Source organism: Lissotriton vulgaris, chromosome 7, assembly GCF_964263255.1.
Source record: "Lissotriton vulgaris chromosome 7, aLisVul1.2, whole genome shotgun sequence".
Classification (NCBI taxonomy): Eukaryota; Metazoa; Chordata; class Amphibia; order Caudata; family Salamandridae; genus Lissotriton; species Lissotriton vulgaris.
Window position 1 is genome coordinate 1,558,631,146 of NC_141695.1, and position 14,054 is coordinate 1,558,645,199.

The following is a 14,054-nucleotide window of genomic DNA, read 5'->3' on the forward strand; positions in this document are numbered from 1 at the left end:
TAAATATGGTTTACAGAATCTGACCCCATTAGAGTTAACAATAGAAAATCTACACACAATTGGGTGATAATTTTGTATATGACATTGCACCATGATGGTTGTAACAGATGACGTTTTTGTTAATGATATTCTGACATATAGCCATGCAGTGTATAATTCTAGACGAAGTTCGGTTTCATAATTATATTTGATCATTTACTAGTTCACTAAACTTCAGGTCAAAATTCTGAAATTAATGTTTCCTTTGTGCGTTTGCAGATTTATTTAACTTTGTTCCTTCTTGTTAGCTTCCTTCACAAGATTTCATAATTATCAAATATAGCTCGTTTTTTAAAAAACTTGTTTTATGCCATAGTCCCCTTTTCTACCAGTGATAGTGAATTTGAAACAAAAATGTTGATTTGTCCGTGGCCTAGAAACTATCCATTCATTTAAGTCATTTCTCATGCTTTTTCTCACAACACAAATCTATAACTGGTCCATAGAGGATCATTTTTGCAAAGATTGGATTGGGAGCCCTCACCCATCCTGTTAATTGATGCTGAACAGCAGCTTTTCTTAGTGAATTGTATTATTTCAGGGTTTACCAAATGCAATCTTTTTTCTGCAATCTAACTTGCAGGTGATGGGGGGAATGATGTCAGTATGATTCAAGAAGCGGACTGCGGCGTAGGAGTTGAAGGAAAGGTGAGCTATCAGAATGTCACATATTTCACTATAAAGATATCTTTTTATGTTTCTTTTGGCAATTAGTCAACATTTGTAGAGCGCAGCACTGTCACACCTGGGGTTACCTGCACGCTGTTGTGTGAGGTCTCCGTCAAAAAGACAGGTCTTTAGTACAGTGGGAAGAGGGAAGAAACGAGCAGAAAATGGAAAATAGAGGGTAAAAAAAGTGAGTGAGCAGAAACGAGCAGAAAAGGCCAGAGGGCAGAAAAATGAGAGAACAGGCAAAACAGAGCAGAAGAGGGCAAAACGTAGTACAGAAAAAAGAGCAGAAAAGGCAAAACGGAAGGCAGAAAAACTATCAGAAAAGGCAAAGTAAAGGACAGAAAAACAAGCAGAAAAGTCAAAACAGAGCAAGAAATGTGCAGAGGAGGCACAAAGAGAGGGCAGCAGGTAGACCGGCAGCAGATGGTAGAGGGCTGCGTGCAAGCTAGACAGGAGAACTGTTGCAGGGGAGCTGACACTAGGACCTGCATAATACCAAGCAAATAATTTCTTTAAAGTAAAATTACCTAATTTAAATAGTAAAATAATCAGTCTGTTGTTTATTTCCATTTTCTTATCCCCCTCTGCAGACCCTGTGTGTTCTTTAAAATCTAAAGCTTGACAGATCATTCCATGTCCTTTCTTTAGGGAAATTTGTTGTCTACCTGCTTAGCCGCCATGTATGGTGTACTGTTTTTGGTTACCTGTGAATACATGCAACTCCTGTCTAATCCTGCTTGGTTTCTTCATGGTACAGGAAGGGAAACAAGCCTCTCTTGCTGCAGATTTCTCAATCACACAGTTTAAGCACTTGGGTAGATTACTCATGGTTCATGGAAGAAACAGCTACAAAAGGTCAGCAGCGCTGAGCCAGTTTGTTATCCACAGGAGCCTCTGCATCAGTACAATGCAGGTAAGATTCCAATTGTGTCCTCAGCTCATTTGTATTGACAAATGTAGCCTTATGTGTAACTATTAATTGTTTAAACAGCACATTATTGCAATTATTTGTTACCTGTGAGTATGAACTGGCACCAAGTCATCTCCTGTTTAGAAATATCATAGGGTGTACATTTATGCATAGATTGAGCTGTGATGATTTGCAAGTCCTATTTTTATAGTTGTGTATTTTAAAGAGGGTTTTTAAATAGCACTGACCTAGTCCTGGTGAGGAGTGGAAGGCTCTAAACACACCAGGGAATCATTCGCTCAGGGAAGGAGGCTCAAGATACAGATCAAACTTTGCGTACACCACTGCAGCTCCAATTCATAAAGGTCAGCTGGTTTACGAATTTGCTGGGCCAAAGAATAAAGAATTCCGTTTTTTTCAGCTCGTGGTATGTCTACTGAACCTTGACAAATAGAAGCCCTGCAATACCTCAAACTGTAATGTAAAAGCTTGTACAGTTTAACATGAACCAAGTGGGTTTAAATGATAAAACAGAGAAAGAGTACTAAAAAAGACATACATTAAAGACCGTCTCAACAAAAGAAAGATGAGAATTTTTAAAGTTAGTTATCTTGGAATGAAGAAATTAATAAAAAAAAATAGAACTTTATGAATTTGCGTACGAGGATCAATTCAAAAATAATAGTTAGTATAAGTTTATTTGAGTCTTCTTCAAGATGTAAATTGGACGGCGTGGTTGGGTCCATTGAAACGGAATGACGCGCCCATGCACAGCATCACTTTGTTTTTGTGCGTTGTAACAATATATTGTTTTTGTCCATAGCGGTCCATATTGTTCATAGCTGTCTTTTTTGCACAAAGTTGGCATTCTGGTGGTGTATATTGCGTTATGAAGCAATGGAATTGCAAACAGAAATTTGCTGTTTTCACTTTACTAACTAAGTTCCTTGGCATGAGTGGCTTTTAGTTTCCAATATGCCTGAGGACCACAGTTTCTGGTCGCATTGGGCATTACAAGTGTAGCAGGAATAACCTGGCTCCCCATTATTAAATCTGGACATTTCACTGCTCAAAACATACAAAGTGTTAGGTGAAAGATACCACAAATGACTGGGGTAACTGGTGTGGAAACACTTTACTGTTGGTATTTTTGGCTGCGAAAATACAAACACAGGTGTACTGCTTGACTTAGAATGGATCAGTAGAACTCATGCATGTCACTTTGATATTTATCATTTAGCATATTCTCTGTTGTGTTGTGAGTGATGATCTGTATGTTTAAAATTGAGAAAATTTGCAATTTTTGACTAGACTTTACTCCACTGTTGCTGGATCTGCTTGTAGTTTGAGGAGTATGTACATTAGATATCTCTTCAATATATTTTTTAAATGTCATATGTCGTTGATTAACTTCTGCCCATGCATGTGGACTGTGCGATTGCAGCCATGATTTTGGAGAAAAAGTTGAGTGCTTACAAGAACACTTTCTCCCTAAAGTGCTTCCTTTACTCTGGGCGCCCCTGTGGAGCTGGCTGTCGCACAACTCTGTGTTCAGGTACAGAAGCAGATACAAAGTTTTCCCCCCTGGTAGTTACTATACCAGCCTACCTGAAGGCTCTTGTGTCGCCTGACTCTGCCATTTGCATCCATGTTTATTTTGGATAGTTTGTGATTGCCGCACTCAGTCTGTCCCAGTCTTCACCATGAAAGAAAGCGGGTACACTGCAGAAATAACCATAAGATTCCACATCTGTACTCCTACTGTAAGAAGGCAGCACTCCCGCCTATGGGTGGGTGGTGACCTATGGGTAAGGTGGTAATGGGTCCTTGCTTGACGATGGCAAGAGCCCCACCCATTCTACAGAACATAGGTTGCTGCCAATCTGCCTCGGGCAGATCTGCGTTAGCAGGAGTGCATCTTAGGTAGGTGCGTCAGCATCAGTGCAACTTTAGTAGGAGCAAAGGTGTGTCATCATGCAGTCTCGGGGCCACGCTTATGTCATCATTCAAAGTGTCACAGAGCAAACATGTAAACCTTATCCGTAAACAAACTGATGTGATGCATATGGAAGTCTGGCGTTCTTGCTTTGGGTGGATGAATATGATCTGCTCTTAGCAAAATCACTGTCATTTATCAGTTTTGCATATTTTTGCAGTATGAATTGAATAAGAAAATTGTTGGGATTGGAATCACCTGCATGGTGTACTGTCATGTTCCTGTGTACCTGACTGCCTGTATCTGCCATTTTAATTTTTTTTAATTTGGCCCTTGCGTCACGCTAATCAAGTATGTGCGTGCACGCCTCAAGTCTGTCCCTTAACATGATTATGGTTCTAGACCTGTTCTTTGCCATGGAGGGGGACACCAAGGAACCGTCACTGTACAGACATTTGGACTTCTTCCCCCGTTATCGGTTTAATACATAAAGTGATGGTGATAGCGTATCATATGTTGTTAATCCATGGATGAGACTAGAACCGTTTTATCTGTGTCAGGGGAATGGAGGCCAACTATTGTGAAGTTCCTCATGTATGTGTTTACCTGACTCCTAGCACTCCCATCCCAAGTGTATTATGTGTTTGTCTGTAATTTGCATGACACATGCATGATGTGTGAGTGAGTTATAGAGACCTGTAGGATCCATTTTGGATACCCAGTGCTTTGTCTTTTGTGCACGATCGAAATGGGGTTGTTTTCTGAGACAGTGGAAGTGTATTGCTGACACTCCTGAAGCTGGTTGAAAGAGTCCTAGACTCTGAAGTGGGGACAAGGCTCCTTAGAAGTTCAATTAAGACTTTTTCCAGGCAAGGAACTACTGATTAGTCTTAATGAACACAGTCATTTGGTGATTATAGGGTTTTGGGCCATGACTGGAGACTCTGTTGTCAACTTTAGGTGAGGCCAATCCTTTGTCTTTTCAACCTTGAATGTAATCTTTATTGGAGCAGCAAGGAAACAGCCTCAGTGACAAAGAGAGCCTGTGAGAATAAAGGTATTGGTCGTTCTCAGTTGTGCATGTCCCTGGGACAGTTTCCTTCACTCAACACTTCAGTAAATTTGAGACAGCCACTGCGATGTATTGTTGTGACTCTGATCTGTTTGCCCTAAATTGGTAGGGTATGCCCAGATGAGGTTCCCTTGCTCACTTTGCCTCTGGATTCAAGCTAGCCTGGCTGATTAGGGGTGTTAAGCCAAAACCCATCCCAGGATGTTTGTTTCCAGTCCAGGGAAGACCTGGCTTGGCAGTTCAGGCTGGACTGTTCCCATGAGGCACATGGTTAAGACTGATTTTTATATGGGTGGGTATGAACTGGGGTGGTGAAGTGAGATACCGAATGATGATGGATTCAACCCAGATTTGTGACTGGGAGTGAGTGTCTGAAAAGTGTCAGCGCTCCCGCCATCATCTCTTTGTGTTTGCTCTGATTCCTCAGCCAGTGCAATGTACTGCCTCATTTTAAGGCTCTACCTATTGGGCATGAATAGAGCTTTGCTGAGAACAGTGGCTCCTAATTTAGGGCTTTGGTATGATGATGTGCTGACCTGCGCTGTCTTGAGACAAGTTTGTATCTATATGCAGAAAAGGCAAACATGTTTTCCACTGAGGTTGCACTCGTTCAATTCAATTGTATGTCTGTTTCAGAATGACTAACAAGAAATGTGCGTAAGTACAATCAAAAAGTTCATTGATAAAGAGCATTTCAGGATTGCCATAGTGAATCCTGAGTTTAATCTACATGCAGGTAACCTAAATTCTGGTAACAAATATTCAAGTTACAGTACGTGATGTAGAGGAAACAACTTGGGTATGCACCGTACATTGCGAAAGAATGGTTGTTTTGAGGTCAAATTCTTTAATTGCAAAGATGTCGAGACTTTTTTGTAATGTCATTTCAAGAAACTGGAATTTTGTTGGAGTTGTCCCCCCCGCCCCAACACTTTTTACTCCATTTTGTACCACTAGATGCTGGTTTTCAACTCTGACAGTGCACCGAAGCCTGTTAACCAGACCTCAGTGCCAGTGCTCTTTCCCTAAAACAAGGTAAATTCTAATTGTAACCCAATTGGCAAGGACTTTGGCACCCCTATAAGTCTATACTAAATTGTACATCTGGTACTTAGGGCAGGGGTACTAAAGAGGGTCCTTAAGGTCTGCAGCATGTCTTATACCACCCTAAGGGAACCACACACAAATTGCTTGCAGACTGTCATTGCAGACTGCATGTCATGATGCAAATCATGAGTGAAAACACAACATGACGCACTCACTGTGTGCCATCCTAAAGTCACTACATGTAATATATGTAAGCCAACCCACCAGCAGGCCTTGTAACCCTAAGGAAGGGTGCATTCTATTACATGTAAGCTCATATCTTCATGAGCAAATCTGCCCCTGAGATGTCTAGTTCAATTACTAGATGGTACAAGTGAACAGGGAAGCAATCTTAAGTTTATATGTACTAGGCACTGATTATTACGAGTTCCCCAGCTACATGATGACTTCACTGAAACGTATGGTGTTTGGTATCAAACAACTAAATCTGTACTATTGCCAGTACAAATTGTATTATGACATGCACCCAGAGGGCAGCCTAGAGGTGCCCCCTTAAAATCCTTCCACTATCTAGTGTGCTAGCTGACTGGTATCGTCCACCATGCCACCACAGACAAGATTCTTACCCCCTGCCGGTGAGAGCCCATGCTCTCTCAGGCCATAAATAATGCCTGCTCCGGAGTAAGGTGCTCACACCTCCTCCAGCAGGAAGGCATTAATTAGCCTTAGCATATCAAGGCCAGGGGCTTCATATGCAACCTTTGATATGTGACCCCGGCTTCCCCTAGACCAGGGAGATGCCACCACCTGCCCTGAGGCCCATTTAGCACCGGACAGGCAGGAAATGAGCTATGTAAGTAGACATGTTGCACCAACAGGCAGGTTAGTCACACCACTGAGGTGAGCTACCTGATGTGCTTCATGAAAGAAGGGTTCCGCCATTTTGTTTTTGGTGGAATTAGGAACTCTGAGACAGGGTTATGCCCACTCCCCACAGGAAGTGGTCATATAGGGTGTGTAGTAGTAACCCATTGGCTACTACCCTCCACTCCCCTTAACACCTGTAAATTGAATATTGAGGTGGCCCCTGACACCTGGAAAAGAGATTCACCTTACCCAAGAAAAAGAAGGACTTAAGAAGAGCCCAAGAACGCCAGAACTAAAGACTAGCTGTGGACTAGGCACCAAACACTGCCTGGATGCTCCTGTCTCGACAATTGAGATGAGGGCCTGGGTGACAATGTGAATGGTGTCAGAAGGGAGCCATTGGAATATTTTGCAGAGCTTACGTAGGATGAAGAAGCAGGAGGAGGTGACAGCGTTCATTTGTTTGCCCATTGTGTGTCTGTCGTCCATGATGATGCTGAGGTTCTTGGCGTGGTTAGTTGAGTTGTATATGGGTCTCGGGTCTTTTGGCCACCAGGAGGAGTCCCATGGAGAGCCCTTATTCCTCAAGATCAGGACTTTTGTTTTATCCATGTTGAGATTTTCATGTTGAGATTTAGGCACTTCTGTTTCAGTCAGTTTGCTGCGTTTGACATGCAGGTGGTGAAGTTGGTCAAAGAAAGGTGGTTGTTGTCTCTGAGGGTGAGAAAGTGCTGGGTGTCGTCTGCTTGGGAGACAATGTTGATTCCACGGGATCTTATGACGTGGGTGTGTGGCACCTCGCAGACGTTGAAGAGAGTAAGGATCAGTGATGATACATTAGGGACTCTGCAGATGAGGATCTGGGGTTCGTAAGTGCAGGACTGGAGCCTGACACATTCTGTCCTGTCGGAGAGAAAAGAGACATGCCAACTCAGGGCTGGTCCAGCTACTCTGGAGTTGTGGATTCTTGTGATGAGGGTGCAGTGGGAGATAATGTTGAAGGCTGCAGAGAGGTTATGAGTGCTGCTTGTTGAGGTACAAACGTATTTTTAAAACGCCCAATCATAGATGAAGTGTGGCAAAAGTGGTAAAGTTGGTATATAATGTATAAGTAGAACAGGATCTTGGCCCTCTTAAGGTTGTTTTGCATTTGGTCGTGATAAAAATATGCAGTGTAATATGATATTTATTTCTGTTGTTGAGAGTAGTGACAAGCCAGGACTCTCATGGGTGCCGGAGCCCTGAGAGGGTCACCATACCCCCATCTCCCCGAACAATTGTACAAAACAGCATACAACAACTATGTGCAGTAGCATATACAGTTTAAGCAATGTTGTGTTTTTAACGTTATTACTAATAAAAAAATATTTTTAGGCGGAACTAGCTTACAAGTGGTTAAATTCCTGCTAGGAAATACAATCTCAAAGACTAAGCATAGTGACTGTTAATTGTTTTCTCCTATAAAGTCAGCTTAAAATGCATTTTGTGAGGCAGTACATGGTGATTGCCCATGCATATTCAATACACTATGATAATAACATGAAATCTGACTTTTGCACTAAAGTAATAAATGGTTGTGTGCGTTTATTCGTTTATTACCACGTTTCTGCTAAATAGGCTGTAGTGACACATATATTAAATAGTTCTATCATGTCTGAGTTGTTGCCATTGTCCCTATTGAATCAAATAACATAACAATATTTATTAGAAATATTGCTAGTGATCCAGAAATAGCCTGGGTTGGACAGAGGAAACCGTACAATTGAAAGCGTGCAGTGACTAATAAAGCTAAAAGGAGGAAGTTCCTTTTTTCCAAGCTGTGTTTCCCGCTGTAAACAGTTGAGGTGAGCGTTGTACCAGCGTTGCCACAAAACAAGCTTGGCTGAAGGACCTTTGTGAAGGCTTGTTGAAATGCATCAGAAGACAGTCTGCCAAGTAAGGAAGTCTGTAATGAGAAATATTAGCAAATAAAAACTGCTTTACTGAAAAGTATGTGCTTTGTAGATTGTCTACTTTCACAGAAAGAGTAGCAATGCCACTTAAACCATAAAATGGATTTATAAATCAGAAACTCTATGTGAGGTTATCCGGCATCGGTTCATTGTCTTTAGCCTTATTGTATTAGAGTGACACAACCAATCACAATAGTTAGAGTGCCGGAAAAAAAATCCACTTTAATGTACATTGCGCACTGAAGACCCCCGCTCGATCTGCACAGTTGCTTCTCTGCTGTAATGTAGCCACGGCCCGTGCAGATAAGAGTGGTGAGGACGGGTGGTGGGGGTATTTCGACAGACGACGACGACGAGGGAAAACTAATTATTTTTTTAATTTTCCATCGTCGGTCGAATCCCCCCCGACCCAACCCCACCGCTCTTACCTGCACAGGCCGCGGCTGATGGAATGTGCACCCCAACAGGAGGCTTTGCTACAGATGCTTCCTGAGGAACACCCACTCTTCAGTCTTCACAATCAAAAGCTTAGGTTGTCATTATCTAAATCCACTGGTATTTTTTTCTTGATGTGGTCAGCCAAAAAAAATCAGTGATTTTCAAGTTGAAAAGCTGTGTTTTCGTGGCCCACCAACCAAGTCATCTGTCTTCAAACCACTTCAATGTGAAGATTTATTGATTAATATCTATGATTAGTAACTATAAAGCACAAGTGATTTGGCATTTAAATGGCTTTGCATGCTTTTTGTTTGCGCGTATGTGTTTATTACTGATATTCAAAATCTGCAGAACTTAAGAACATTCTGATTATACATTTTCCATCAGATGTCTGACTTTGATTCACTAAGGCTTACACGGTTAAGGCTGAACCTGGATCATCCTTAGCCAATCACTGAAAATGCCCACACGTTTAATAAATTGTATTATCAGGATATGACAGCATGTTCCTTGTGGTCTAGAATATTCAATGAGAACTGCTTAGGGAGGTCGTTGCAGCTGGTTTCCGGGTGGTTTTCAGCAGAATACAGTGTATGAATCGTAGCAAGAAGCTGTAAGTAAAACATTTTAGTGGCGATGATGAAATTCACATGGCACTCATGCCCATCCTTGGATCAAATAAGACTTCTAGAGTCTTCACTTTGCTCTTTGGGTGGATAATCATTCTGACAGCTTTGAACTCTAGCAAGTTAGACTTTACTTTGTTTTGAACAACATCTGGGCTCATTAACAAGAACTCAGGCTTGACTCATTCACACTGAGAGAATTCATAACACCTGTACCAGGATCTTGCTATAAAATTCTCCCTACATGGCTTTTATCTTTATCTATTTCCCAAGTTAGTATGCAAATCACCGGGGTACAATCAGCTGATTTATAGAAAAACGACAATGCCACAGCTTGATCGCGTTTTTGTTTACCTTTAATGTTCAATTGCCTCAGAAATAGGCAAAAGCCAATATGTGTTTATTAAAAGGGAAGGTGTTTTTAGCCAGGTTTACCATTGTGCACCAACATACCGGCATGTGTTCTCAACATATGAAGGTTTGGTTGAATGTTTTAATAAGGTGCTAACAGAAGGAGTTAGACTAACAGTGGCTTCTAAGTTAAATATAAAAGACCATATCACTAAGATGTTGTGGCCATATCATTGTACTCCACATGGTAACACTGGGTTTCTCCCATTTATATTAATTTGGAGACATAAACCATGCTTTGAGTTAAATTCATATTAATTGAAAATAAAAACACACACAACTGGAGTCTGAAGATTAGAAAGTTTGTTCAGAATGGAGCAGAAAATAGTTAACAAGAAAAGAAAATAAGTGTAGATCTAAAGTAATTACAAAAGTGAGTTTGATAAAAAGAGATAGATTTGTGTAAATTGGCGAGTTTGTACAGGTAAAACATTCGCGTAGGTGTAGAAAGAGGTAATCCAAATTCTCTAGCCCTTTGTGTTATAAGAGTTGGAAGCAATTCTGTCAATTTGGATAATAATTCATGGTGGAGTTTGAAATGGATTGCCAAATGCCAAGATGAGGATGAAGGAATTTCTGATATGAGCCAAATGTGAGTGCACCCTGGTAGGAAAGACAAATATTTCTGCTGCAGAGACTCCTGTGAATGTCAGTGAAAGATTTCTTTCAGGCGATGTGTGGAATTGATGTTTGTTATCCCAATTGAAAGTTACACTTGTAAAATGTTACAAGAAATCGCCAATGATAATCTATGGGAGAGACAGGGCTTGCAATAGTGAAAAATGAAATTGGCAGTATTTCACTATTGGGACATGTGAAGCATATAAGCACTTATCTTACCTTTAACATATACTGAACCCTGCCCATGGGGCTACCTTGGGCCTACCTTAGAGGTGCCTTTCATGTAGTAAAAGGGAATGTTAGTGCCTGGCAAGTGAATGTACTTGCCAGGTCGACATGGCAAGTTACAACTGCTCTCACAGACACTGCAGTGGCAGGCCTGAGACACTTTTACAGGGCTACTCATGTGGGTAGCACTACCAGTACTACAGGCCCACTAGTAGCATTTGATTTACAGACCCTGGGCTCCCATAGTGCACTTTACTAGTGACGTGACAGTAAATCAAATATGCCTTTCATGGAGAACCAATCAGAATCACAATTTACACACAGAGAATATGCACTTTAGCACTGATTAGCAGTGGTAAAGTGCCCAGAGTCCTATAGTTAAAAAAAGAGAGTACGAAAAATAGGAGGCAAAAGGCGAAACGTTTGGAGATAAACCTGCAAAGATGGCCAGGTCCAACAGCCTCGATATAGTGTTATTGTTATTCATAGGTATTCTTCTATGGTAGTATGTGGAATGTGTTCTCTTTGTCATTACATCATTACCATCCAAGTCTACAGCGAAATGAACTGTAATTTGCCCTAATCGAGTTGATTTGGTTTGACCGGGTTGATTTTCTGATCAGTTGTTACAATATGTATATCACTTGTTTGATGCCAGTTTATGAATAATATTGTCATATGGGGTAGAGCCCAATAGTCAGCCAATTATTAAATGGTGAGACAAAGTTCACATCAAGGTACTTCCTTGAAAGCCATGACATTTCCATACAGCAATATAGTGTGACCATGTTTTTGGATCTGTAATTTCCAGAACATTGACTTGCTTAAGACAAGTGAAGTGTTGGTAACTTCAGGCAATGCCTCTGATAAGGATTGTAAAGCTATGAGACAAGATTAGATTGGAAGTTTTGCTTCTGTTAAAAAGGCACCTACCACAATAAACCAAACAGGATCTGCAATTAAGACATTTTAATGGAATGATTAACTTGAGGACATACACTTGTGTGAGTGGAGAACCATCACTGTGTCAACTTTTTAATGTGTTTTTCCATCATGGTTATTAGAGTCAAAATATTAGAAGGTAAGAATTTCAAATACAGTTTCATTATGAGAAATTACATATTTTGTATTCAGTAGAGTAGGCCTCTGTTCCAAAATTTTAGAAAGTGACAATTGCTAATTTTGTAAAATGAAATCCCACAAGTTTGCTTGTTCTTTATTATAATATTGTTTCTTTAGGAAATCAAATGTCCAAGTTTTCTAAATATCAAGTTTATAGGAATAGATTATTAGTGGTATCCTGGTTTCAATTTGCCAGATAATTCTTAATTTTTGTTATAAAGTTCTGAATATACAAATAACGTGTGTGAATTTTCTTTCTCTCTAGGCTGTATTTTCTTCTGTATTTTATTTTGCTTCAGTTCCACTGTACCAAGGTTTCCTCATTATTGGGTAAGTGATTAAATATTTACTACAATCACATAAGCAGCTTACTACTGGAAATGTGTGTAGAAGATCAATGTTAAAAGTAATGTATACATGTGAATACAATTAGAACTGCAAAGTCTAGCATCTAATGTAACAAGGAAGAAATTGTGTTGAGAAACGGTATAAAGTTAAAATTAGCACACAGACCACATTAATTGATGCCTAGTGGAAATGACAAAGCAAATAGTAACACAATGTTAGAAAAAATAAGTTTAATGTCCTGAGAGCAGGATCAAAACTGTGATTGAGCAATTAAAATAGGATTATACATAACAAAGAAGAATGTATGCTCTGAAACCGATGCGGTTGAAGTTATGAACAAGTTGCTATTTTTATAGTTGGCCAGCTTAATGGAGGACTCTGAGAGAAAACTGAAAGCATTGAAAATGTGAATATTATTTAAAAGTAAGATAAACTGTGTTGCATTTGGAGTAGTCCCCCAACCCTGTGGTAAAACACACATCCCCACCATCACTGGTGTTTGTGAGGGAGGGGGTGCTTCATGTCTCGCAAGAAGCGGAAAAGAGGATAAAATTCAACCAACTTGTTAGTGAGGTAGAATGTTTATGATTTCATGTAGTAGGGTGCATCCTGATGTGTTGTGTGTGTTATTACAGCTGTACATGCAGGCACTGCTTTAGAACAACTAAACTATCTTGCAATTTCTGAAACCAATGATTGATATTCTCTTCTGGGTAACAAAACCATGGTCTTGTTAATTTTTTTCCACTTGGAGATAAAGCAAGGCCCATATGCATATGTGCTGGGTGTGTGGATGTAGGACGGCCCCGCCTAGCAGTTTGCAGACATCCACAGTGAGAGTGGGGACCTCCTCCAGCTAACCTTTCCACTGAGGCCTACATTATGAGTTGTCCTTTAATCCTGATGACCAAGTTGCCAGTTTTTGCATTTATTCAAGCGTGCAAGAAAATTAAAAAAAAATTGCAGAATTTTCTAAACGTTTACTACAGGCACAATTTGGTTTGACTTATCATTTTTTTTAAATCTTTATATTTTTAGTGTTCATCTCTATCTTTCATGTTTTTTTAGAATTTCACCCTGTCCGTTCCCTGTAAATTCTCTATGGTTACTTTATGAGTTAGGTTGAAATGAAATCACAGGTCATAGACAACATACTCTCTAGGTACATACAGCAGAGTTAACAGGTAATTTAAAGAACCCATACAAAGACCTTAAAAGATCAGAAAGGAAATGTTACAAAAACTTCAGACAGTCCCATAATGTCAAAAATTCTTTATCAATGTAGATGTTGAAATACCTATAGACAAATCTGACAAAAACACAGCAGTCCGTGTTCCTTGGGACCATCGAAATCAAATCACAATAAGCTTTCCAAAGTGAACCTGAATTATCACTCAGATATCACTTTTAAATATTAGAATAGCATCTATTACATCTAGGTAATCCTTGTGTTTCTTTCTGAAAATACCCAATTTTTTTTACAGTGTGAACATGATCTGATAGAGACATCTAGCCGCAGATTCCTTACCTTTGAATATTCCCAGGGCTCGGACTGTATCTGAAGATTTTCGAGCAGCATCCCTGTGTGCTGGTCGGTGTCGTTGTTCGGCTTGTGTCGTCCACGCCACCTATAAAGGTGCCACCTCAGTGCGCTGATGTCAGTTCTTTTCTTTCCACATCAGATAACACTGTTCTGGACTGAGCTACCCCTTTTGTCTCTTGGTTTGAGGATGTCACCCCAGAATCTGGCTGATTACAAACCATG

At 40.3% G+C, this 14,054-nt stretch overlaps 1 protein-coding gene across 1 annotated transcript in view; it reads left to right on the forward strand.

The window, feature by feature from the left end:
• The window catches only part of ATP9A (ATPase phospholipid transporting 9A), a 482,075-nt gene that overhangs the window by 396,840 nt on the left and 71,181 nt on the right, over positions 1-14,054 (forward strand). Inside the window, exons 22-24 of the mRNA XM_086932451.1 lie at positions 623-687; positions 1,469-1,624; positions 12,207-12,271. Of these exons, the coding sequence (XP_086788577.1) occupies positions 623-687; positions 1,469-1,624; positions 12,207-12,271 (286 nt within the window). The remainder of the gene's footprint in view (positions 1-622; positions 688-1,468; positions 1,625-12,206; positions 12,272-14,054) is intronic.